This window comes from Chrysemys picta, chromosome 5 (assembly GCF_011386835.1).
Source record: "Chrysemys picta bellii isolate R12L10 chromosome 5, ASM1138683v2, whole genome shotgun sequence".
In the NCBI taxonomy this organism is placed as follows: domain Eukaryota; kingdom Metazoa; phylum Chordata; order Testudines; family Emydidae; genus Chrysemys; species Chrysemys picta.
Window position 1 is genome coordinate 10,644,870 of NC_088795.1, and position 27,704 is coordinate 10,672,573.

At 43.0% G+C, this 27,704-nt stretch overlaps 1 protein-coding gene across 1 annotated transcript in view; it reads right to left on the minus strand.

Moving 5' to 3' along the window:
• Positions 1-5,001: 5,001 nt before the first annotated feature.
• Positions 5,002-27,704, minus strand: part of PPP2CB (protein phosphatase 2 catalytic subunit beta) — a 28,204-nt gene continuing 5,501 nt past the window's right edge. The window contains exons 2-7 of the mRNA XM_065595911.1: positions 21,605-21,814; positions 21,198-21,371; positions 19,776-19,865; positions 15,520-15,681; positions 12,282-12,400; positions 5,002-5,692 (exon numbers count right to left, since the gene is read on the minus strand). Coding sequence (XP_065451983.1) covers positions 5,620-5,692; positions 12,282-12,400; positions 15,520-15,681; positions 19,776-19,865; positions 21,198-21,371; positions 21,605-21,814 — 828 coding nt within the window. The 3' untranslated portion in view covers positions 5,002-5,619. The remainder of the gene's footprint in view (positions 5,693-12,281; positions 12,401-15,519; positions 15,682-19,775; positions 19,866-21,197; positions 21,372-21,604; positions 21,815-27,704) is intronic.

Consider the following 27,704-nt stretch of genomic DNA (forward strand, 5'->3'; position numbering starts at 1 on the left):
GGTTTCTTTAAAAGACAAGGCAATGCAGGCAGATGAAGCTGTAGGAAGGATGTCAAGCAGGTTATGATGTGGCTCTTTGATCTCGTCAGGAAGGATCTGCAAAGAATCTGCAATTCTCTTGTTATGGTTCTAGAATTACTTGAAATGGTCTGCCAGGGATGGTGGAGGTAACATACTAGCTTCATCCCAGAATGAAGAAAAGATGTTGGATGGTAGAGGGACCTCTTCATCATCCCTAACTTCCTGTTCCTCAAAGGTTCCTTCCTAAGATACTGGTTTCCTAGAGAGGGTGGGTGATGAAGGTTGTTTAACGGCCAATGGGGTGGTACATATGGCATGGGTGGAGGCATCCATGGATGCCTCCCATCAGCAAGATGGTGGCTGTGGACATCTTTCATGAGTGAGATCTATTTCCTCGGAGACCTCTGCAAAAGTGCCTCTCTCGCTCTCTCCTCCCCCCCTTAGTGCACAGCCAAAGCTTCCTCAGCAGCAGAGTTTGGGCTGGAGGCAGAGCTGCAGCGGGGGGAGGAGCTGGGGGTAGAGGTGGAGCTGGTCTGGGGGCAGAAAGGGAAGGAAGACAGAGCTGAGCAGGGGGCAGAGTGGAGCCAGAGCAGAGTTTTGGGTGGGGGAGTGGAACTAGAGGCGGATCTGGCATAGAGGCGAACCTGGGCCTGGAGGTGGAGCAGGACTGGGGGCTGAACAGGTTTGGGCAGAGCAGGGTTGGAAGTATGACACACACTCTCCCTCCCCATCCCACAGGGGGCTGGCCTGGGCCTGGAGGTAAAGCAAGACTGGTGGCTGAAGAGGGTTGAGGGGAGTGAGGCTCAGGGCAGAGGGGGACTGGGAGCATGGTTCTCTCCCCACGCCCACGGGGACTGGTCAGGGTCCCACCACCCTGCATGGTTGGGTTTGGGGAGTCCCCTAACCTCCATCAGAGGCCAGGTGCAATAAGCTCTCCATCTTATTTAACTGAAGTTTGATCTTCCTGTTTTTTCTGGCTCTAGATTTTAAATACCAGACAGAAGTTGCATTTTTGGGATATACAAGATTCCCCAAGGCAACGGATACACCGAGAGTGTCAGTAACTCACTAGGATTGCCTCCCACCACAATAGGTAATGTTTGAAACCAGGAGACCAAGGCATCCCCTCCCAGTAATGTAAAGCTCCCACTAGGAGAGAAAATCCAATGGGTACGTTTTTTTCTTAAAGCTACTGTTACTAGAACTACTACTAAACTACACTAATAACTATGATTAACTACTCTAAGGGCTTGTCTACATTACCCACAGGATCGGCGGGCAGCGATTGATCCAGCAGGGGTGTGTGTCAATTTATCACGACTACTCTCGATGCGATAAATTGACCGCCGAGCACTCTCCTGTCAACTCTGGAGCAAGAGACGCAGGTGGAGTCGACAGGGGAACATCAGCTGTCGACTCACTGCAGTGAAGACAGCAGTGAGTAGATCTAAGTGAACTTCAGCTACGTAGCTAAGTTGCATAACTTAGATCGATTCCCCCTCCCCTCCAGTGTAGACCAGGCCTAAGAGCTGTGGGGACACAGCTGAGGTAAAACTCAACACCAATCACTCCTAAGCTCCGTCTCAGGCCAAGGTGGTAGAGAAGGAACCGAGGGTAGTTCGTCCACGCAGCGTTTTAGTACAAGCGTGGAGCACAAGACTGGGTAACACACGTGCGGGCCACAGTCTGCTTTTGTGACATCTCCAATCAAAGGTGCAGGAGGAGCACCCAGTAGTGACACTACTCTAAGAAGGTTAGATCACAGCCCAACCTTTTGCTAAACTTTCATTTTTGGACTACTACTTTACACAAATCTCATTTTAGCTGTTCTCATTTGCCAGATCTGTGAAAATTTTCCCCTAAAAGCCTGGAAAATGTCTTAGATGTCTCCCACTACACAAAATGAAGGTAGTCAATGAAAGGTGGTGTTATTTCAAGACTTTCCTGTCAAGTGTGCTGCTTTTAGCTTAATACAACTAAAAGAATCCTTCTAGCAGGATGGAAGTCAGGGAGAGCAGTCTTTGGAACCCATAGGGCAATGGTTCTCAACATTTCCAGACTACTGTGCCCCTTCCTGGGGTCTGATTTGTCTTGGATACCCCAAGTTTCACCTCACTTAAAAACTACTTGCTTACAAAATCAAACTTAAAAATACAAAAGTGTCTCAGCACGCTATTACTGAAAAATTGCCTCCTTTCTCATTTTTACTAGAATTATAAAATAAATCGATTGGAATATAAATAAATATTGTGCTTACATTTCAGTATGATATTTATCATATAATGGTATATATAGCAGTATAAACAAGTCTTTGTATGAAATTTTAGTTTGTACTGACTTGGCTAGTGCTTTTAATGTAGCCTGTTGTAAAATTAGGCAAATTGACAAGACCTCTGCACATACACGTAGACCTGGTTGAGAACCACTGCCAGAGGGGAGTTGATAAATCTGTTGTTGTTGAAGGTACCAGGTCAGACCCATGCAAGAAGTCACATTGCCAATACTGCATGTTAGCTGCCAATTCTTACTTGCAGTGTGGCTAATAAACTTTTACACACCAATAATAAGTCCAGGTCATGGGTATTTTTATCCTCAAGTGTGAATCCATGGGCTCCAGCCTGATGCTTCCCATAAGAACATAAGAAAGGCCGTACCGAGTCAGACCAAAGGTCCATCTAGCCCAGTATCCTGTCTACCGACAGTGGCCAATGCCAGGTGCCCCAGAGGGAGTGAACCCAACAGGCAATGATCAAGTGATCTCTCTCCTGCCATCCACCTCCATCCTCTGACAGACAGAGGCTAGGGACACCCCCCCCCCCATTGGCAAGTGCCATTATCCATGAGCCCATGCTCAGGGCCCTGATTACCTGCACCTCAAAAATGGAGTTACTGAGGCTCCCCTCAAATGCTCAGCATGCGATCCAAGGAGGTGATCAAAGGCAAAGGATGGGAGCTCTTAGCTGTGTCTGGCACCAAGAAAGGGCTCAACATCACAGCAACAGCACCAATGACACTGGTTAATCCCAGACTCAGTCTGATGCTCATTCCATGGTGAAGCCACCCCAGAAAGTCCTTTTCTTGGCTTGGTACAGGGAGCTAGTTGTTGCACATTGTTCAGTGTGACTCCCGGGATAGGTTATAGGCAAAGTAAATGCTGATCTATAGTAAAGTAAATGGCAGCCCAATCTGGGAGAGCTAGGTCCATGAGAAACCTCAGCACAGACCTTCACCTCTATCCCTTGGGGAGCAGCTCTTTGCAGAACTTGATCCGAAGCACCTGCCTCTGCTGACCCACGTGAATCTGGGGATTTTAGTGCCACTGAAGTGTAGTAGAACCCTCAGAGCTGGAATCTTGGCACATGGTCCTTCAGAAGCAAATGGGCATGATCCTTGGCACTCCACTCATCAACCACAATACTGCTAAAGTCAGACCAAACTACTTTGACAGTGGTCTCTGCTGTTGGTGGTGCTGGACCCCCAATCAAATTTGGATTGATCCAGATTGAATCAGGGACCTTGGTGTTTCTCATGCCAGTGGCAGAACCACTTTAACAGGCGGTTCTCCAGAGGTAACTGCAGGACTCAACTCAGCACTGAACTCCACTGATACAGACAGTAACCATGACACTGTTTATGCTAAAAGAAAAGCAGAAAGTGGACTGTGCAAAGTCTTCAGGACTGATTAGGTCAACCCAGACTTATCTGGAGACCTCTGAGCCACTTATGTTGCACACAAATCAGTGTTTCCAAAATGATGGTACCGGACTTATTTGTATTAACACTGAGCCTAGGAGCTCTATTCACAGATTGTACAGTACCGAGCCTATGCCCCAAAGCTCACATGGTTGATCAAGTGGATCTGGGAACCCTGATGAACTTTTATTGGGCACAGAAGCAGTTCAACAGTTGGCAGTATTGGATCCTCAGTTGACTGCACGGATCTGGGGATCTCAGTGCCTCTTATGGTGGGCACAAAACCACTTTGGTAAGCAGTTCTCCAGATTCAACGGTGACAAGTATTCAGCACCAAACTATAATGACCCACAAATCACATTGACGAATAGATCGCCAGAGTCCGTTTGCTGGATCCATGGCACCAGATTTGCTTTACCATCTGATGACAGTGGCACTTACAGGAGGCACTTGTGGTAAAAATGCAGAACTTCCAGACTATCAGCTTTAGTCGGTCAGACATGAAATGCCTCCTCAATCTGGGGGTATGAGATGGCTCATGCTTTCGTGGGTCCAGACAATGCCCAGGCCATATGGGCCTCTTAAGAAAAGCTGACTAACAACCTGACTACAAACAAATAGCCCTTAAAGGGCAGAAGAAATAAACCAGCGAAGAAGCATTGAGCAGGATCTCAGCTCATTGTGCCTTAGAAGAAACTGAAGGGCAGGGGGGATCACTCCCCCCTTTTATACCCTCTGAACCTTCCATGAGGGAGGGATGAGTGGCTCTAAGAGAACTGCTTACTAGATGATTCTGGAAGCTCATTGTGTAAGCATCTTGATTCCACAAGTGCAGATGACACTTGGAAAACTACGGTTACTTTATGATCTCCAAGCACAAGAACATCCTTTGGATGATTCATCTTTTAAACTGTCATACACCAGTATCTATGGTACCACCTCATACTGCATGGTTGCCAAGAATGCTCAACTCCACCAGGAGAGAAGGGAGCTGCTCAACATCTTGAAGGAGGTGGCCCTCCATTGATTAACATGCTTGTACTGTGTTGACAATCATCCCATTAGGAGTGTTCTATTGTATACTATGGCCAAAAAGTACACACATTAACCTCTTCACCAGGTAGGCTCTATGTTCTTAGAAGTAAACAGAAACCTAGAAATAGATGAATACTTTACAACCCAAACACCTTTTGTGTTGAGGTTGAGTAGCTGTAGCACATTCTGAAATGACAGTTGCATATAATCATTTCACAAATGCAGATCACACCATTTTAGAATACCCATCTGTTTTGGTTTACAATTGCAAGTTTATTTGTTCAAATACACCAGATAAGATGCAAGCACTTCCATGACAAATATACAGGAAAAAAAAATAGGATCAACACAGAACGATATGTTAACTAAAAAAGGGAAAGCTCTTTAAATGTTATGACAACATACTCCCAACAGGAACTATTTCCATTCTCCAGTTAAGTTAATCATACATGTCAATAAAACAAAGTGTGGTGGGTTGAGCGAGAAGTTAGTTGTGTATTGTCCTTAAAAATAAACTCCAAACTCTAATTAATGCCAGTTAAACACTACAACTAAATTTACAAATAAGCATAAAAGGAGTTGAAAGTGTTAGAATTACCTTTTCTCTTTGAACAGTCCAGAAGAAAACAATTACTACAAATACAGCAGGCAAACTGACTGTTGGACTGATTGTTATAAGATACATAGTGTTGTACTGAATTCAGTCTCAAATTGTGCTAAATGCTCATCCTCAGTATGGCACATTTTGGTCCATGATGGGGGTTTTAGGCCGAGATAGATCCCATTTTCTTAGAGAAATGTGTAAATTATTGTTGCTTTTTTAAAATGCCAAGTGTACTTCCTCCTACAAAGGGCGGTGTGAGGAGATGTTTATAGAAAGTAGTCTGGAGTACGACGGGTAACATGAGGCTCTCCACGACGAGGTGCAGGGTCAAATTGAAGGCTGTAGTAAAAGGAACAAATAAATTTTTTGCCGCTACAATGAACGTTTAGTGAATTTTTAAATACAAATACAAAACATTTTCCCCACTGCTAGGCTGTAACTTACCCCAACCTCTCCACCCAATGCACCATATATGCAAGTCTAGAAAAAAACTCACCTAAATTTTATTATTTTATGGGAGGCAAACACTTATGAACTGGCATAGGCAATTACATGAAATAAAGATCATCACTGGCTACAGTTTGTTGAAGCCCATCTGTAGTCTCACTAAAGGCCCTCTGAGCGGAATTCTCTATCATAAGCAACCCATTTCCCATTAATGTCAGCAAAACAATGCACGCACTTTACCTCCTGGATGCAGTAAGGTTCAAAAATACTAGGGATTAGCTAAATGCACTTCGGAGTAATATTTCACTGCTCTGCGCTAAGCATCAAAATAAGGAGCTGCACCACTAAGACGTAATTAGCAATTCATGTGTTGTGTAATAACTGCACAAATATGCAGCTTAACATTAAACAATATATCAAGTTCAGTATAACATTTTTTAAATACTTTTATCCATCATGGCTCTCCTGCTCTCCTCTCCCCCTCAGAAGAGAAGTCCAAAAAAGAAGGGGTGGTGGTGGTGGTGAATATAGACGCCTACCTCACTGCCTTTGAGGCAGCTTGAAATTTGACCCAGGTCGATTGTGTGGACTGGCTCCATTGTCTCACGCCCTTACTTGGTCCCAAAGCGATAGAGACTTATAGCCCGATGGATGAGTTGATACTGGAGACTATGAATAGTTCAAAAAGTCTCTACTGCTTAAGTTTGAATTGACACCTGAGGCTCATAAGAAAATGGTTTGGTGTGTGCAAATAAACAAGAGGTGACATATATGGAAGTTGCACTGAAGGGAGAATATCTCCACAAATGGGGTAAAAGTACAGACATCACTATACTGGAAGGTTGATATGACCTGGTTGGGTTAGAGCAACTCTGAGATATGTCCCCAACAAGTTTAAAATGTGGTTAGTGGATAGGAAGCCCAAGGAGCTCACAGTGTAGGCCTGTTGGCAGATGAATTTGTAAACAGTAGGTATGAAAAGAAATTCAACGAGTACTGGCTGAAACACAGGAACCAATGAAAGGCCCTAGAGAAGGATTCAGATAAATCCAAGTGTGTGACAGTGGACAGGGAGAGCATCTGACTCTGGTAGACCCCAGCCGAGGGATCTCAAAGAACTGAGGTTCAGCGTTTGTAGGATGACAGGACATAAGTGAGTGTACTGTCCAAGGCCTGAGGTACTGATGTTTGTCCGGGATCGAGGGGTTAACTTTCACTCTATCCAGCCAAAAAGACAGCCTGTACTTCAACCTTACAGTGAACTGTTACACTAAACTTTCGGAGCAAAGCAGTCACAAAACCAGGTCCTCTTGGGGACATGGTGCACTGTCAGATGAGCTCCTATCCCAGGCACCGGTGCACATGTCCTGTTGTATTCTCATGAGTTCAGACTCTGACCCCAGCAGCAGGAGCGCAAGGTAGTTGTTAAACGGGAAACATCTTTAGACACCTAAAGTTGCAAATAGGTGTCTCGGAGGATTTTCAAGAGTCTCTAGGCCCCTAACACCATTTTTTCCTGTCCTTTGGGGTTATTTCCACATGTTGTCTAGCAGCCAGTTAAATTTCTCCGTGCCCACACCATTTTAGGCATTGTCCACTGGTCCCGACCTTCTGAGCTACCTTCTTCACCTACTTTTTTGGCCTCGTTAAGACTCAACTTTCTTGATTTATTTGTATATTTGTTGTCTCACGTGATGCCACAGCTGAGGCTACTAAGGAAATTAGTGCCCATTTTCAGTAACTCCTCAGACCCACTTACTGAAGGGTTACTACTGCTTGTTAATATCCTGGAGTGGGAATCAACCCTGTAATTCTCCAAGGAGAAGGAGAAGCTACTTACCATAGTGACTGAGACAAATGTTTATATGGATCTGCACTCCTCCCCCACTTCTTTGGAGCCTCATTAAGGATTCCTGAATTAGTAGTGGGAACTGAGGATGCACTTGAAGGCACTCCCTCTTTTGTACCCTTCTGTCCCAGAGCATTTCAAGAGGAAGGGTGTGCCCAGGTTTTGGATCCATACAGGTAATTATCTTGAAGATTAGTTACTATGGTCATTGTTTACATCCACAAACTCTAATAAGGTCTCACTTTCCAGAGTTTTCCAAGCTTTGGGTAATGACTGCTTCATTTCAAAAGAAAAACATCCCACCAATTTTAGGTCACTCATTAGTCCTATTTTACAAGTTTTGAAGTCTTTTCCCAAAATCATAATGCCTCAGAAAAATAACCTTCATAGAGGATTTTTACATACACAACTAGGCTTTAAAATTCCAACTCATGCAAGCCTTTCCCGCCGGGTTTCAATAATGCCAACTAGGTTAAATTTATGCTCAAATGAGCAATTCCAAAGGCTCTTAACACTGATGCCTAGACAACAGAAGAATTTCTTCTCTTCACATCCCTTGCACCTTGCTTAATTTAGTTCTCCACATCATAATTTTGATCCACAGCTGTGCTCATTCATTCCCCCTTTTCACCCTCCCCTTTTGTTAGTTTAATACCCTCTTGGCTAGTGTGGCCAGCCTGTCCCCTAGAAGACTGGTTCCATTTCTACTGAGATGGAAGCCATCCAAACTAAACATACCATAAAGGTGGACCAATATTTCACAAAGCCAAATCCCTCTACCTTATGCTACGTCACCAGCAGTTCACGTCCAGAATCCTTTGCTTTCTGTCTACTTTTGCTCACAGAACAGGAACGGTCTTGATCACCTGGACCTTCTTCTGTAGCCTTCCAAGACCCCTGAAGTTGTCTATAATCTGTGAGGTATTCCATGAGGCAGTGTCATCAGCACCAATGCCAATGGATCCTTGCCCAGGAAGACAACATGCAATCTAGTTGTCTACCAGTCCCTTGCAGAAAGTTCATCATGGATTGTCAGTCTTACTTGGATGGTTGGAGAACTTTGTGGGCAGACTTCATTGTCTTACGAGTTGATCTGGGCAGCCATTCACAAGTGTCCCATTTAGTTTTCCATTCCATTCAGACAGCTGGATTGTTAGAGGTTTTCTGCAGTTTCCACACCAAGAACATAAGCATGATAAAATGGTTACTAACGTTTCTCAACGGTTGTTCTTTGAGATGTGTTGCACATGTCCATTCCAATCCTGGCATGTGCGTGCCCCACACATAGTCGCTAGAAATTTTTCTCCTAGGTAGTACCTGTTGAGGCAGCTTAAGTGCCCTCTGCACCGCACGCCGCTGGTGTCTGTATAAAGGGCCCAGCTTACCCTGAGCCCCTCAGTTCCATCTTTCTGGAAACTCCAATGTAGAGCAGCAGGAGAGTGGGTTGTGGAATGGATACGTGCAACATCTCGAAGAACAGAGTTACAGAAGTTTAGGAACTTTTTTCTTCGAGTGACTGCACTCTTGGTGACTCCCAAGCAGCAATATAGGGGGTGGAGGGATTGGAGTTCTTATACACACAGACTCGACCAAATGTGGCATCCTCTCTAGAGTATTGGGTGATGGTGTAAGAGGAGGAGAAAGCATGCACCAATGAACAGGTTGCTGCTTTGCAAATGTCCTGCATAAGGATCTGAGCTAGGTGTGCCACATAGGATGCGTGAGGTCTTGTGGAGTGAGCTGTCAGTTTGACTGGTGGTGAAATGCCTGCCAGATCATAAACAAGCATGGATACAGGAAATTATTGGCAGACCATTCATTCTGTCTGTTATAACTAAAAACAGTTGGATGGACCGCCAAAATGGTTTGGTCCCGTCTATGTAGAACGCCAGTTGCTAATCTCTATTTGTGTGTGGGTTTGGATAAAAAACAGTTAAGTTTCAAATTTTCGTAACAATCAATTTACTACTTTAGAGAGAAACGCTCTCATCTGGGTTAAGCAAACTTTATCTTTAAAGAAGACTGTATACAGTGGTTCAGATGTGAGGGCATGCAGTTCAGAAATCCTTCTGACAGAAGCGATAGCAATTAGGAGGAAAGGTGTAAGAAGCACATTGCTAACAGTTCAAATGGTGGTCCCATAAGTTTGGACAAGACCAAATTCAGGTCCCAAGGGTGGGGGGCAACAGGCTCCCTTAATTGAGGGTACAACCTTTCCAGGCCTTTAAGGAATCCAATTGTGATGTCATTAGGGAAAAAAACAACAGTTATCTGTGTGAGTGTAGAAAGCTGATATTGCTGCCAGGTGAACCTTGGCAGAGGAAATTGCTAAATTGTGTTTCAGGTGCAGCAGATAGTTGAGTATGTGTTGAATGGATGAATGCATCAGGGAGAGACTCATTTGAAAGGCCCAGACAGAGAACTGCTTCCATTTTGACAGGTAGGTGGCCCTGGTGAAGGGCTTTCTGCTACTTAGTAAGACCTGGCAAGCTTGCTCCGAGCAAACCTGTTCTCTGGGATTTAGCCATAGAACTTCCAGGCTGTTAGATGAAGGGATTGCAGGTTCAGGTGGAGCAGCCAATCATGTGGTCTTGGGAGATCAGATCCAGGTGCAGTGGGATTGAGATTGGAGTTGCCACTGAGAGGTCCAGTAAAGTTGAGAATCAGCACTGGTGGGACTACACTGGGGCTACTAATTTAACTTGAGTGTGATCCCTCGATCTTTAGCAGCACTCTGTAGGGGAGGGATTTGGGGGGAAATATAGTAAAGCTTTTCTGTTCAGAATAGCAGGAAGATGTCTGTAATTGAGCCCAGACTGTAGCCTGGCAGGGAGCAAAACTGATGACATTTTCTGTTAGACATTTTTTGTGAACTAGTACATGTGGAGAGTCCCCCACAGCTGGAAAATGCATCTGGCTATATCCAGGTGAAGAGACCACTCGTTCTGCACTCCTGAACGGTAACAGGTCTCAAGGTTGGCTGAACAAGCTATGCAAAATTCCCACAGGTGAACTGCTTCCTGCCTCATCCCTGCCTGTTGAAGTAAAACGTAACTGCGGTGTTGTCTATAAGAACAGATTTCTCCCTCTGATATGAGATAGCAAAGCTTGACAGGCAAGAAAAATCACCCTAATTCTCTGATGCTGGTATGAAGAGAGAGCTTCCTCAAGGACCAAAGACCCTGAGACCAGGAGGGGCTCCCCGCTCTAGAGCCGATGCATTTGAGACCAGAGTCATTGATGGTTTAGGATGAATGAAGGGAATTCCTGCAGGAAATTCAGGACTTGAAGCCTGGTGACCAAGGCATCCCTTGGCACCAGGAATTGAATGAAACCCTCATATGGGATAAAACTTAACTAGCTAAACTAATAACCTTATTGTCACTAAACTATTTTGGGTAAAATTAGAGAATACAGTCCACTGAACACTTGCAAAAGCAAGGAAAGCAGTTAAAGCAACTATCTCAGCTGGTAAGAAGGAACTTTGGGGGCTCGGGACCAGCTGGGCCCTTTATACCAAGGCCAGCGGTGCATGGTAGCAGAGGGTGCTCAAGCCACCCCGACGGGTACCACTGAGGGGAAAATTTCTGGTGACTGTGCATGGGGTATGCGCACATCAAGAGTGGAATGCACATGTGCAATCACTCAATGAAGGAAGCTGTGTGAAATTCTTCCTGGTCTTCTCTGAAAGTCACAGTATTCCCATTCTTGTCAGCCTTAGCTGTGTAGAATGCCAGTGGGTCCTCTTGGTGCTTACAAACTCCCAAGCCTCTAGTTTCCACTCTCTGGTTCCTTGGTTAACCAATTCTTTTCTTTCACACTACCTCCAAGCACAATATCTGCAGCTACACTCACTGAAACTCCCGTTTGCCACTCTTGTTCACCTGCCTTCTCTCTTTCAATCAACCTCACAAACTGTAAACAAAATTAGTCCCCAAAGTACAGAAAGAAAAAAGCAAACAAACAAGGGTAGCATCAAGTACACTGCACAATCTTAGCTTTCTGCAACTTTGGCAGTTAGAAGGAACTGAACGGTGGCTTGGGTCTTCCCCCCACCCCTATTTTTATATCACTGCAACCTCCAGGGATGGAAGGGACAAGTAGTTGCAATGGACACAGCTTTCCAAAGGGTTCCAGAAGCTTATGGCAGAGGTGCAGGGATTCCACAAGTGAGAACATGCTGAGGCCACTTGAAGATCAGATGTTAAGATTTCAAAATGAAGCCCTAGGGTATGTAAAACTGATTTTTCTTCTTTTATTATTGATATTTTTCTATTCATCTTACATATATGTTGCTTTTGTAGTCTTTACAGTTAGGGATATGAAGGCCATGTACTCAAACTCTCTGATAGTGGGATTGCATCACCTTTCTGAAGGGATCCCCGGTCACTAAGAAAAGGCTGCGGCAATCCTAAGGGTGACTCACTGCCATGTTTCTCAAAGGTCAATGCCAACTAAAACTACCCTTGTAAACCCCTTCATCAACTTAGCATCATGTGATCAACTTCTATTTCCATTTGTGCATCACACTCTTGATTCATTAGAGTGAGAGTAGCACCATTAGTTCTAAAATCTGCATCTCTACCCTTTTGAAAGAAAAGACAGACACTTGAAACAAGGTAAGTTACTCACAAGGAATATTTTAAAGTGTCATCTAGTTCCATGATAGCAGCCTGGTTCCCACAACGATAACAGTAATTGGGTGCACTGAAAATGGTAACCACATTTCGATCATGACACCAGTTGTAACCCTGTAATGTAAAAGAATTAAATTCTCAGTTAAAAATCTTAGTACAGATCATAGGAGTGGCCATGCTTGGTCAGACCAAAGGTCCATCTAGCCCAGTGTCCTGTCTTCCGACAGTGGCCAATGCCAGGTGCCCAACAAGGAATGAACAGAACAGGTAAATCATCAAGTGATCCATCCCTTGTCGTCCATTCCCAGCTTCTGGCAAACAGAGGCTAGGGACACCATCCTTGCCCATCCTGACTAATAGCCATTGATGGACCTATCCTCCATGAATTTATATAGTTCTTTTTTGAACCCTGTTATAGACTTGGTCTTCACAACATCCTCTGGCAAAGAGTTCCACAGGTTGACTGTGCATTGTGTGAAAAAATACTTCCTTTTGTTTTAAATATATTGCCTATTAATTTTATTTGGTTTCGTGTGTTATGAGAAGGAGTAAACAACACTTCCTTATTTACTTTCTCCACACCAGTCATGATTTTGTAGACTTCAATCATATCCCCCCCCCCCCTTAGTTGGATCTTTTCTGCTGAAAAGTCCCAGTTTTATTAATCTCTCCTCATACAGAAGCTGTTCCATATCCCTAATCATTTTTGTTGCCCTTTTCTGAACCCTTTTCCAATTCCAAAATATCCTTTTTGAGATGGGGCGACTACATCTGCATGCACTATTCAAGATATGGGCATACCATGGACTTATATAGAAGCAATATAATATTTTCTGTCTTATTATCTATCCCTTTCTTAATGATTCCCAACATTGTTTCCTTTTTTGACGGCCACTGCACATTGAGTGGATGTTTTCAGAGAACTATCCACAAGGACTCCAAGATCTCTTTCTTGAGTGGTAACAGCTAATTTAGACCCCATCATTTTATATGAATAGTTGGGATTATGTTTTCCAATGTGCATTACTTTGCATTTATCAACACTAAATTTCATCTGCCATTTTTTTGCCCAGTCACCCAATTTTGAGAGATCCTTTTGTAGCTCTTCGCCGTCTGCCTGGGACTTCACTAACTCCAGTAGTTTTGTATCTTCTGCAAATTTTGTCACCTCACTGTTTACCCTTTTTTCCAGATCATTTATGAATATGTTGATTAGGACAGAGCCCAGTACAGACCCTTGGGGACACCACTATTTTTCTCTCTCCATTCTGAGAATTGACCATTTATTCCTACCCTTTGTTTATCATCTTTTAACCAGTTACCAATCCATGAGAGGACCTTCCCTCTTATCTCAGGACAGCTTACTTTGCTTAAAAGCCTTTGGTTGGAGATCTTGTCAAAGGCTTTCTGAAAATTTAAGTACATTATATCCACTGGATCCCCCTTGTCCACATACTTATTTATCACCTCAAAAAATTCTAGTAGATAGGTGAGGCATGATCTCCCTTTACAAAAATCACGTTGACACTTCCCCAACAAATTATGTTCATCTATGTGGCCGACAAATTTGTTCTTTACTATAGTTTTAACCAATTTGCCTGGTACTGAAGTCAGGCTTACCGGCCTGTAATTGCCAGGATCACCTCTGGAGCCCTTTTTAAAAACTGGCATCACATTAGCTATCCTCCAGTCATTTGGTACAAGTCTGAAAGCTCCTCTTAAAAGCTTAAATGGATTTTGAGCATTTAATAGGGCAGCCTTCTTTTAAGTGTTTCCATTTTGCAATGATCTCAATCTTCAAATACAGTAAAAACTTTGTTAACTGGCATGTTGGGTGAATGGGGGGTGCCAGTAAGTAAAAAATTACGGTCAACTAAGAGGGAGGGAGTTTGGATGTGGGAGGGGGCTCAGGAGGGGGTGCGGAGTGTCAGATCCAGGTGGGGGAGGGATAGCTCAGTGGTTTGAGCATTGGCCTGCTAAACCCAGGGTTGTGAGTTCAATCCTTGAGGGGGCCATTTAAGGATCTGGGGCAAAAATCTGTCTGGGGATTTGGTCCTGCTTTGAGCAGGGGGTTGGACTAGATGACCTCCTGACATCCCTTCCAACCTTGATATTCTATGATTCAGGTGGCTCCCCACAAGTGGCGACCTGTCCCTGCTGCTCCTAGCAGAGGCATGGCTAGGCAGCTCTGCGCGCTGCCTCTGCAGTTCCCATTGGCCATGGTTCCTGGCCAATGGGAGCTGTGGAGCCAGCACTTGGGGTGGGGGCAGCACGCAGATCCGCCTAGCGACCCCATCACCTAGGAGCAGCAGAGACAGGTTGCTGCTTGTAGGGAGCCTGCTGGCCCTGTGCTACCTGGACTATAAACCGGACTTTCAATGAAGATCAGAAATGGCGGTTTATTTAGCTTTCTGATTGTTAAAGTACCGGATAACACAGCTTTTACTGTAATTGTTTCTTAGCAGCTATTTCAAAATGAGAAGTAAACACTGTGTAGACATGAAAAACTTTTTAAGCCTTTACATATTAAGGTAACAGCACAGGTTATAAATGACTGATTATTGGTAATTTAAACTATTCATGACTTCCATGTTTATTAGTACCTTTGTTTGCAAATTCCAGAAAACAGTACCCTAGACATACCTAGATGTTTTTAAACAGAAATGTTTAATTTTTTTTAAATCCGAGAATTGACATTTGAGCTCATCAGCTTACATACTCTACATGTTTTTATGTACAGCACAAGCTATAAAGGATCTACTTTAACTGAATTAAAAATAAAAATGCTCCATTGACCCACCTGGCATTTTTCCAGTAATGCTATGTTCTATCTATACCAGCTGGATGGTTTAATCCCTGTTGCAACTGACTGCTACATATTACAGGATAGCCTATTTAACACATTAGTAGAGGAAAAGATTGTCAGAATGCAAGCAGACTATACTTTTGTAACCACTCCTTAGCATGAGCCATCTTTATTCCCTTTGACTAACTCACTTTAAAAAAACAAACAAACAAAAAAAACCAACGCATTCTCTTACTAATTCAGCTAAAATGCCAAGTGTAAAGTATTACTTTTCAGGCCTACTGCACATTATGAAAAGCCTCTCGGGATTTAGAATGTACGCCTGTAAACTATGGACAACCTTGCATTTATAAGAAATTATGTCTTCTTCAGTATTTGTATCACTTCATCTAGGGTACGCTATCATAACAAAATACGCTCACCATACCTCCATCACAAGTTGATGAGCACGGGAGACCAGTGTAAGACCATTGGCATGGTTAAATGTTTCAGAGATATCCTGTCCAAACGTGTAGCCAGCACCACGTGGAGAAATACCCCAGCCTCCACGATCATCTGGATCTGACCATAAGAGATCACACATTGGGCCCTAACAAGGAAAGCAGAAATTTTACTTGGAAGAAAAATATTAAAAAGTCTACTTTGAAAGGCATTTTATTTACAAACATTTCCAAGCCCTCATTCTCTGAATATATGCTAAATATTCTAATTTTTTTTTTTAAACACACACTTTCACTGTATAGTATCTCATAATCTTAAAAAGGGTACTCACTACTTATATAGTACTGACAATCCCAGATGTTCACAGATCATGAATCAGTCTCCAAATATCACGACATTGGCTTAAATATCATGAGTTTAAACAACGTTAAATTTGGAGCTCTTTGTAGTTTTCGTGTGGTTTGAGTCTGGGGAGAGGGTGGGAGGCAGCACTCACATCAAGTTTAAGCTTTTCTCCGCAACCAAGACTAGAAACTTTTTTCTAAAGTGAAAGCGGAGATTCTCATGTAATTTTGTTAGGAGATGGAGCTTTAAGTGAAATATCAAATATCATGAGTCTCATGATAAAAATCACAAGAGTTGGCAATACTGTTTATAAACCCTCAGAGCTTGAAACTAAAATGATTCCTCCACAATTCCTCCCTCATGTGTGACCACTGACTGACACTGCAGGCTTGCTCATGAACACTGGCTTAATAGTCTTTTCGAAAATAGGGAATACAGTAACTCCTCACTCAACGTTGTAGTTATGTTTCTGAAAAATGCGACTTTAAGCAAAACGATGTTAAGCGAATCCAATTTCCCCATAAGAATTAATGTAAATGAGGGGGTTAGGTTCCAGGGAATTTTTTTTCACCAGATGAAAATTAATTTTATATACATATACACAAACATATATATACACATACATACATACATACACACACACACACACACAGTATAAGTTTCAAACAAACAATTTAATACTGGTACACACTGATGATGATTGTGAAGCTTGGTTGAGGTGGAGGAGTCAGAGGGAAGGATATTTCCCAGGGAATGCCTTACTGCTAAATGATGAACTAGCAATTGGCTGAGCCCTCAAGGGTTAACTCTCACACTCTACAAGGCAGCAGGAATGGAGGGAGGGGAGACAGCAACACCGTGAATGTGAGATGCACATTTCCCCTTTAAGTACGCTTACCCTACTCTTGGGTACACTGCCTTGTTAATTAGATCAGCTTGCTGAGACTGCAGCTGCTGCCAGCAAGCTCCCTCCGTCCTGAGCCCTGTCGTGTGTCCCCCCTGCTCTATAGAAGATGGGGTAAGTGGGGTGCAGGAGCAGGGGGACACCCTATCAGCCCCCCTCTTTCTCTCCTCCCTCCCTGCACAGCAAGCAGGAGTCTCAGGGAGCAGCTCCAAGGCAGGGGGCAGGAGCAGCACAGAGCAGTGGGGGGAGGGACAGCTGAACTGCCGGCAATTGATAGCCTGCTGGGCAGCTGCCGCACAGGGAACTTGGGGGAGCTGATAGGGGGCTGCCAGTCCACCCTGGTTCCAAGCCCCCCACCAGCGAGCTACAACGGGCTGTTCTTCCTGCAAGCAGTGGACAAAGCAGGCGGCTGCCAAACGACATTAGAAGGGAGCATTGCACAACTTTAAACGAGCCTGTTCCCTAATTGATCAGCAACGTAACCACGAAACAACGTTAACCAGGATGACTTTAAGTGAGGAGTTACTGTACTTGACCACATCATGGGTGAGAAAACAAATTATGAAAATTATATTGATGTAGATATAAATAACCATAGAATCATATGGTTAGAAGGAACCACAAGGGTCATCTAGTCTAACCTCCTGCCAAGATGCAGGATTTTTTATGTCTAAAGCATCTAATGATGAGAGAGTCTCTAGTTCCCTCAAACTAATCTCCTGTCCTACTGTAGAGGTTTACATATCTCAGCAGGAGCAACCAGAATTTCGTTCCCAAACTGAAGTTATTCTGTCATTTAACTAGTTTATATTAGTTGTGCCTACTATTTCAGTCAGTTAACTAGTCCATGCATTAGTCAGTGTATTTTGCTGACAAGAGAGCAAGTGTGTATGTACAGCACTAGCCAGGAAATTTCATTCCTGACTAGACAGCTACCCCTGACAGAGTTTGGCCCCATCACACTTGCTGAAGCTCAGAAAGTTGTGAAAAAGTATTAGAGCACAAGCTGCAAGGCAGATCCCTGCCCTTCTGGCTAGTGAAAGCCAGCAGGGAACTATGCCCACTACTAAAAGTTAAAGAAGTCAAAGAAGGAAAGCTGCCGGGCTCCTTGAAAAACAGAGTAGACTACCCAATCCCCCTGAATTCAACAGTACAAACTGAAAACATCAATTACTGTCCCACCTCCAGCCTTGCACTGCTGTCAAAATAATTAAGCAGAAACCACCAAATGCCAACATCTGATGTCACCCAACATCCTGCATGTCTCAGCTACAATTCAGACAAGGGCAGAGCACAAATATATCCCTTGAATCATCAATAGATGACCTCTTTTTGGCAACTACAAGCAGGATGAAAAGGTTGTGAAAACCAAGTTGACAAGTGGAAAAAGGGCAGAGCTCTGGTGCAGAGTCCAATGCATTCTCCACCTGGCTACTTAGGGTACATCTACACTGGAATAAAAGACCTGTGGCTGATCTGGGTCAGCTGAGGTGTAAAATTGCTGTAGTTGTTCAGGATCTGGGACCCCACAAGGTGGGAGGGTCCTAGAGTCTGAGCTGGAGCCCAGGCCTGAATGTCTACACTGCGATTTTACAGCCCAAAAGCCCAGGCCAAAGACAGCTAACCCAAGCCAGCCGCGAACATGGTGTGGGTCTTTGATTCCAGTGTAGACAAACCCTTAGAGGATGCAGGAGAAAAACAGAGTGGCTTCTACCTTGGAGCTGGCCCAGCTCTTCAATTGTCTCTAATCTGCCTGAGCCAGGCTCCAGGTACTCTGTGGCAAAATGGACCTAAATTCTCCAGACACTCCAGAGAGGTTTTTACTGAATTAAATATGAAAAATCAGTCAGTGACCCCTGCTATTTAATCTGATGTTCAATTTTATGTTCTTGTATTTTCAGTTTTCAATATGCTGCAGATTTTTGTACTGACAATGCCTAATCACATTGTAGAAGTTGCTAGGGAAACGAGAGGTTTTGGAACGCTGGGAATTGTAGCATCAGCAAGATGAACAAGCATATTTGCTAGATATTTCTGTTAGATTGATCGATGGTTAAATTTTGCATTTAAACCACTTCTCCTTGCTTTCCAAGTCAACAAGTCTAAAGTGTATGGGGCAGTTCCCAGTTTACCTTTCCAGGTGTAGTCTGCCCAAGTCTTCGCTGCATTGTTTTACATGGATTACATTTTTAAGCATATCTTTGCTACCATAAGAGCTAGGATACATATATTTGTTTTTCTGTGAAAACTCAGATACCAGACAATAATTTTATGTCAAGACCCAAGTTCCACAGAAAAGCCAAACAGCCATGAAATCTCAGAATATCCGAGTCCTTTGACTAAGTAGTGGGTATTCTATTTGGAGCTTCCCATTCCTCCTGGGAGCGATGTATGCTTCACTTTTTCCCCTCAGATGGATGCTAGAAGAGACTTTGTTATTCTTCACACTTCACTCTCCACTCTCTTGACTGGTTTCTATCCCTCAGTCTATTTTGCATGCACTCTCTCCTCTCCTGTTTGGTTTGTCTTTCCTGCTCCCCACCGAAGTATGTCCTTGCTGCAAAGTAAAGTTGACCAAATTCTTGTAAATTGCACTCCACTACAGGTAACCTATTTACCAGGGCAACTTGAGCAGAAGTGGCATTTATTCACATGGTAAGCGTGAACTTGTCTAACACGAGATGTGCAAACCAGTACACGCACTTCCCTATCCAAATATTTCATCAATGTTGGGGCTGATGAGGTGGTACTCAAAGTCAGAGAAGATAAGAGTGTGGGAAATACTACTACCTCTCCCTTTGCCAATTCTGCTGTCATAACATGCCGGTTTGGTTTATTTTATTTATTTAAAACTACAATAAATGTCTGTTACAATCTACTGTATCACTATGTACCTCACTTTACAATATCGGATTTCAAAATGGAGGATAAACGTGCATATAAAAATACCCAAACGTATTTGTAAAGTCACAGTGCATTTCCTTTCAGGTTACCTCATGTGGAACTTCCTGTAGACGATCCAGAGCTCTGATATGATCCAGTGTATCTATAGATGGAGAGAGACCCCCATGGAGACAGAATATCTGTCCAGGAACAAAAAAATAATATTGATTCTGACCAAGAAAAGACCTCATTTTTAAAAGTAAAATTAACTAGCTTATGCTTCATGGCATTCTAAACCTCATGGCACGGATCACAGTTCTCACGCTCAAAAATTAATTCCACCGAAAGAAAAACACACAGAATTCTGTAAGTGGTGAAGATCACCAAAGAAAGAGTATCCTTATACCGGTAAGGTAATATTTCTTCACTTTTGTTTCAGAAATACTTTGACTCCCACAGCACTTAACACATAGGGTACAACCTGCACGTGAATCAGGAGGGGACTCCTGCCTACTGAGGTGGCATGTTAGGGAAGAAAAAGTAAAATCCTGCACTAGTTAGGACGGCAGGACCCAAGATGGGATGGAAAGAGCAGCCCTTCCTGCCCGGGCTCTATCACACACTAACCAACCTGGTTGCAACTTCTCAATCATCTTCTCCTCCTACTCTCACCTACCACTCAGTTCTGGTAAGGTACATGTGAACCTTGAAAGCAGCACAAACAGTTTCCACACCTCTGAAGCTGCCTTTCAGAGTGCAGTAAAGGCAGCTTGGAAAAGGAAGCATTCACACCAGTGTCCGATTCAATTCAGCACAAGTCCCCACTTGAACCAGCCTAGGTTTATTTTGGTCATGACTCCAATCCAAACCTAGGTGGGTTGCAGCCAGAAATCACCAGGTTCTGGGTAAAAGTCAGACTCAGTGCCACGATTAATTTTTCAAGTCATACTGGAAGCTGTTGTGCATGATATCTGCTATTCACCACAACCAGAACTATTCTTATGACATCTTTCACAATGAATTCGTTATAATAAGTGGCATGTAGCAAATCAAGGCCAGGAACAAAATAATACTCTAACTTGTAAACAGAATGGGAAACAAACTGCTTAAAAAAGTTTTATAGGTATAAGAGTTAGAAGTACACCTCTACCCCGATAGAACACGAATTCTGATATAACACGGTAAAGCAGTGCTCTGGGGGGCGAGGCTGCGCACTCCGGCGGATCAAAGCAAGTTCAATATAACGCGGTTTCACCTATAACGCGGTAAGACTTTTTGGCTTCCGAGGACAGCGTTATATCGAGGTAGAGGTGTATAATAAAGACAGGCCTCAGTGAATAACGACTGAGCTGATGCTCATTAAATGTTACAAACATGTGTTATACTCGAAGCATGACACAAGCAGAGCTCTGAAAAGGAGTTTGAGGCCATCTATTCTTAGGAGGTCAGACTAGATAAGTGAAGTACTCCCATCTGACCTTAAAATCTATGAGTAAGGTCTATTATCCCCTGTAGAATATACAAAAGCTTACCTGGCCATCTACTAGAGCTGTAAGTGGAAGATAATCAAACAGGTCTGTGAAATACTTCCAAACATTGGCATTTCCATACTTTCGTAGACACTCATCATAAAAGCCATACACTTGTGTAATTTGTCTGCTCTCATGATTTCCTCTCAGTATTGTAATGCGTTCTGGATAACGCACCTAGCAATGGAAAGAGAACAATCATTTATAACATCAAACAATAGACTTCTGATTAGTGTTAACTGCATGCCATTTTGAACATGTAAAAAATATTAAGCTTCTTGTCAAACATTTTAACTAAGTGCAATCTTCTAGTCTGCAAATTACATTTCAGCTCATTCCTCCAGCCCCCAATTTGTTTCAGAACTCTTGCAATGTGAGGGGTTTTATACTTTCTTAAAATAAAAGTGTACCTTTAGTGCTACAAGAAGAGTCACTGTTTCCACCGAGTAATAGCCTCTATCCACATAGTCTCCCATGAACAGGTAGTTTGTGTCTGGTGATTTCCCACCAATTCTGAAGAGTTCCATAAGATCATGGAATTGACCATGGACATCCCCACACACTGTAACAGGGCAACGCACCTCCTGCACATTTGATTCTTTTGTAAGTATTTCTTTAGCCTAATAGAAGATAGAGATAACATTTAGGACAAGAAGTAAGGTAAACCATATTTTGTAAACAGATTCAGTAAGTTGTTTCAGTGCCTACACGTTACAATCCCAATTTCCTGATAGGTTTTGAGATACAGGGAAAAGCCAGGTTGTGATATAAGCAGAGCCGTAATTGCTGTGGGGAGATCTGGCCAACTTTGTATACATTGGAGGTCAAATCATTGGGATTGTATTGCACTGTCAATGTTTTGAGCACATTAGTTTTCTACAAAAGGAAATATGCACACAATGCAAAAAAAAGTGTTGACAGGATACTCATAGGTTCACAGATTTTCAGACCAGAAAGGACAATCATCATCTAGCCCAGGGGTCGGCAACCTTTCAGAAGTTCTGTGCCGAGTCTTCATTTATTCACTCTAATTTAAGGTTTTACGTGCCAGTAATATATGTTAACGTTTTTAGAAGGTCTCTTTCTATAAGTCTATAATATATAACTAAACTATTGTTGTGTGTAAAGTAAATAAGGTTTTTAAAGTGTTTAAGAAGCTTCATTTAAAATTAAATTAAAATGCAGAGCCCCCTGGACCGGTGGCCAGGACCCGGGCAGTGTGAGTGCCACTGACAATCAGCTCGCGTGCCGCCTTCGGCACATGTGCCATAGGTTGCCTACCCTGATCTAGCCTGACTTACTATATAACTTAGGCTAGAGAAAACAGCCAATCATGATTTAAACATTTCAAGTGATTCAGAATCTACCACATCCCCAAGTACGTTGTTTTCTAGTGGTTAACTGCTTACTATTACCTCACTTCCAATTTGAATTTTTCTAGCTTTAATTTAAAGCCACAGGATTTTGTTATACCTTCTTCTGCTAGATTAATCAGCCCTCTGCTATCGCATAGCTTTCCCACACAACAGCTAGTTGTAGATCATGATCAAGTCACCTCTTAACAGTCTCTTCGAAAAGCTAAAAAAAGTGAGTTCTTTAAGTCTCACTTTAAGGCAGGCTTTCCAAATCTCAAATTGTTCTTGTGGCTCTGAATCCTCTCTAATTTGTCAATATTCTTTTTGAAAAGCAGATACCAGAACAGAAAACAATATTCCAGTACATTTCAGAAGTGCTGAACACAGCAGCAAACATCTCCCTATTTAAGTCCAATTGATTTTGAAAGGACTAATGGTTCTTAAAAAAATATCCTTTATCTATGCATCTTGATGGCAGATTACCCGTCAATTGAATTACACCAGAATGCACTAACATTCCAAAACATATATAAGTATGTTCAAAAAAAGTTTAGGTTGCAGTCATGCATTCCAAAGTTACAAAACACAAGATTTATGGTTGCCCATGCAATCTTAATTTTGTCCCCTTGTCTGTCCAACCTGTGCACTGAATGAGGTAAGTGTCTTCTCGGGGGAACTATATGATTGAAGACTATAAATACAGTAGTCTTTAATCCTATACTACCACAATGAAAAGTTACTTGGGTTGCAAAATCAAGCACTTTTACAGTTGCCTGCACAACTGTAATTTGATCTCTGTGTATATTCATTGTGCTGGAAGGACTTTGGGGTGAGTGTTACTCCATAAAACAAAAAAATCTAGTTAAACAAATCTAGGTTCTAAAATGTGTGTTATGATTTTGTATGTAACCATTAGTTTCCAATGCTTCTACTTGCCACCTTTTGAATCCCTTATCTTTGTTCAAAAAACTTTTGCTTATTTTCACTAAAAAGATATTTAAATCCAGTACTGTGTTAAATGGAGCCATGCTTGGAGGTCACACTGGTAAACTGATGTGCACTGTTCTTTTAGAAAGAGCACACCCACGACTGCTGAAAGTGTCCAGGGACCAAAGGCTGCACACTTGAGGGAGATGCTTGGCAGACTTGGGGTCAGAGCATACCTATCGCTAACTGGCAGAGGGATAGCAAAGCCTGCACAGGCCTAGAGGGGAGAGCTTGTGTTACCCCTGGCTAGTGGAGCTGGGGAGCTGACCCACAGCAAGCACAGACGAAGGTCCTCACATTCCTGGGTGACAGCAATTAAGGAAAAGGTGGGCTAGGTCCAGGAGGTGGCGTTCTCTTCCTCCCCTCCTCCAGCAGATGCACGGCTAACCCATGTGGTGTTGAAGGTCACTAGCATACTGGGACCATGCACTGGGTCTGGGGGGAGGATGGAGACAGGAAGGACTCCAGTTACTTCAGCAACTCCCAGGCATTACTAGTGTTGTGGGTGCTGCTGCTTTAGTAACTGCATGGGCCTAGCTCTTGATTGATTTAATTTTACGTTATTTTAGTAGACAACATTTTCCAGAGGAGTGCAAGTGAGAGAAGTGAGCTAAACGCAAATGTTCTTAGGAAGCTAGAAACGCAAGGGGCAGCTGTGGATAAAGAGAGCTAAGAGTACACAACAATATTTCTCTCACCAACCCTGTCAGCAAGTCCACTCCCCAAACATTTTTAAAGCGCAACTAGCACCCCCATCCGATTAACCCACAGTTGATAGATCTAGTGTTATAGAAACCGGCTAAGACACAGGAAGGAGCAGGAACAATTTTCATCTAAGTCGAGTGCCTCAATGTTCCAGTCTAAGTTGACTGTTAAATATCAGGAAAGGGAGGTGAACAGCGAAATAACTTTGTATTCTGCAAATTTTGCTAACATTAGTCAAGCGCAGAGGACTAGGAGGAACTTTAGAGATGTAATTAAGCTACGTGATGGGCAACACGATAGCAAATGAAGTTCAGTGTCGATAAATGTAAAGTAATGCATGTTGGAGGGAAAATTTAAACTGCTCAGACCCTCACATGGTTCTAAACTACACCTCTTCCCCAATATAATGTGACGCGATATAACACGAATTCGACTATAACACAGTAAAGCAGTGCTCCGGGGGGGGGGGGGGGGGGGGGGCGGCACTGCACACTCCGGCGGATCAAAGCAAGTTCGATATAATGCAGTTTCACTTATAACACAGTAAGATTTTTTGGCTCCCGAGGACAGCATTATATCGGGGTAGAGGTGTATATGAACTCACGAAAGGGACCTGCACAACACTGTAAACGGCTCATTCAAGACCTCTGCTCAATATGCAGCTGCCATCTATCCTATTCTGTTACTGAAAAAGGGACTCAAAAAAAGGCTAACACTGGGAGCTAAATTTCTTAAAAGGTACCATTTAATTAAAATTAGAATTCTTGAGCCAATGAACATATTTACTTGTAGATTCTTAGGAAATTTTTACTCAAAGTATAGTAATTCTGGCACGGTACGCTGTATTTTTCAGACATAAAATGTTGAATCCCTGCTTTAAGTGCAAAACTCATCCTCAACTATGGAGACATAACTGAAGGCTCCATGAAAAACAGGTCAATAAATGTTTGGTGTCTTCCAGGGGGAGGAGAAGGGGGAAATCTCTTGATGAGCTACATTAGCTGAGCCCAAACAAACGTTTGCCAGGGATGCTATCCAACAAACATCCTTAGCAAATGGACAGGCTCAATATTCCTCATCCAACCCTTCCTCTGTTTCCATTTTAATCTTCCCCACACATTTGTAAGCTTTTGTACTGATCTAAACCACAAGCTTATCTCCAGTTCATCCTCTGTTTGGCTATAACTGTACTTGTCAAGTTTCAGAAAAAACTTCTCATTTATTATCCTAGGTCCTAATTCTTGTTCCAAATTTGAGGGCTACTTTTTATATATTTTGGGGGTGGAGACGGGAGAGTAGCTTAGTCCTACTAAATAAAAAAAATAGGATCCTAGAGAAAACAGGATTTTAAGCTAATTCAGAATCTCAATGCTCTTGTAAATAAGAACTTCCTCCTGCTGGTCCTACAGAGCTGAATCAATGACAAAGTGAGACATTTATAGATAAGCGTGACATTTAATATAGCTCTTGCTCTGAATGTCATACAGTAGACACCGTTGTACCACAGCCACAATCCTGCATTTTACCCATGCAACACAATGTGTAAGTAATGTTTGCTTATCCTTACAGCGCATTTTCTAAGACAATCCAGGCAGCTCTAACCTAATTATTTATACCGTACTCTTCACAGCAGCATCTGAATTATTCTACAGACCTTTAGCTGCTTTTGGCTCAGAAGACTGTGGATGTTTTCAAGACGTTCCTCCTAGAAATCTAGCATCCTGGGACTTTTAAGTCCGAGAAGCCATTCGTCACACTGGGCCTGTGAACACTTACATATGCAGACTTGTCCTACAATTCAGCATTTGCTGCTCTGGCACTGTAACTTCCACATTCAACTGCACGGAAAGGGAGCAGAATACAGCCTCAGGTGGGACATGAGGAGGTGGCTCCACACGTGAAGAGGTTTCATGTTCCTCTATCACCAAATTGAGCTACAAGAGAGAGAAAACTCTGGGACCGCCCCAGCTCTAGCCATTGGCTGTATTATGTTATGGGGGAGGGGGAGGCTGAGAAGCCTTCATACGATTAAATGTACTTTGGATTCTCTGGAGCTGGAACGGACATTCCAGTGCCAGGCTCACCATTTTCCACTTATTTTATGGACAAGAGAATTGCCATAGTGGTGCAGAGGCTGGAATGCAATACAGACCAGTGTTTTCTGTATGGAGTGTACAACATACGGAAGTCCATGAAAGATATCATGAGTTGACAGAGTATGCAATAACAGCTAGTTTTACAGACCCAAGTGATAACTACTGCAGAAATCCCTGAGATAAAGGGGCATGAAGAGAGTAAGGCTTCAACAACCATTCTAGTGTTCTCAAACAGACTTCATTCTTTTCCTCAATCAAGTCAGAGTTCTACCACTGAAAAATCAAGCCATATTCTGGGACCACACAGGTCATTGTCAATCACATGGGCAATTTGGTTGATGTCACCTATTCTGGTCTTTAAAGGTTAGTGATGCCAGCCTATAAAAGTGGAACTATGACGACACAAATATAGCATTTGACTTAACTGCAAAATTACTGAAGATAGGCAATAAGAGAGCAAAGCTAGGAGATCAAATCTTGGTTTAAAGTTATACCAATTTTTAAGCTTATGTAAAGCCTCCGCTCAAATGCGATTGTAAGATCTGTAACTTGTATCATGAAGCTTTGCCACCTTTTTGCGACTTTGTAACTTCAGTGATTGTTAGCACAGCCTTTGAAGTTTTGTAACCTTTGCAAGCTCGGTAAACTTTTCAAGTTACCACTTGTATGAACTTCCAAGCTTTGTAATATCCCATCCCTCAGAGAGAGTGTGAAGGAGGGAGTGTGAAGAAGGGAGTGTATGTGGGACTGGGCGGAGAGGAACTACAAGGAGAAGAGAGCCTGGAGACAGGTATGCCTGATGTAATCTGCCCTGAGAAGGCAATCACGGAGTGCTATAAAGGAAAGTTGCATGAAAGGAACAGGGACCGGGAATACTTCTCGGTGATGGACACAGAAGAAAAACCCAGTGTACGTGACAGGAGCTGCCCAGTTCCAAAATAAAAGGAAGCAGCCACGCACACAAGCGGCTGCTCCTTGACCTGCTCCGCAGCCAGGATTCGTGACCGCGGGCGGACACACCAGATCTCCCACGCTTCGGCTTCTCGGTCTCCGGTAACTCTCCGCCTGTGTAAGTGTGGGGGTGCATGAAGGTCTGAATGCGGTGAATGTGTGCGTGTATGAATAAGCTCCATCTCTTTTCTATCTGACCCAACAACGGTATTGTAATAAAACTAACACAAGTGTGACCCTGGGTTGGTTTTTAGGGGAACAGAGGTAACAAAACTGACTACATTTCAAGAATTAGCTTTACGCACTACAACTGCCCCCAAGCCTTCTTGCTAGTTATAGTGGGGTATTTTCTTGTTTCAAACATGAATCACATAAAGGAGAAACTAAGTATAGTCAGTCTGAATGATCCCATGTGT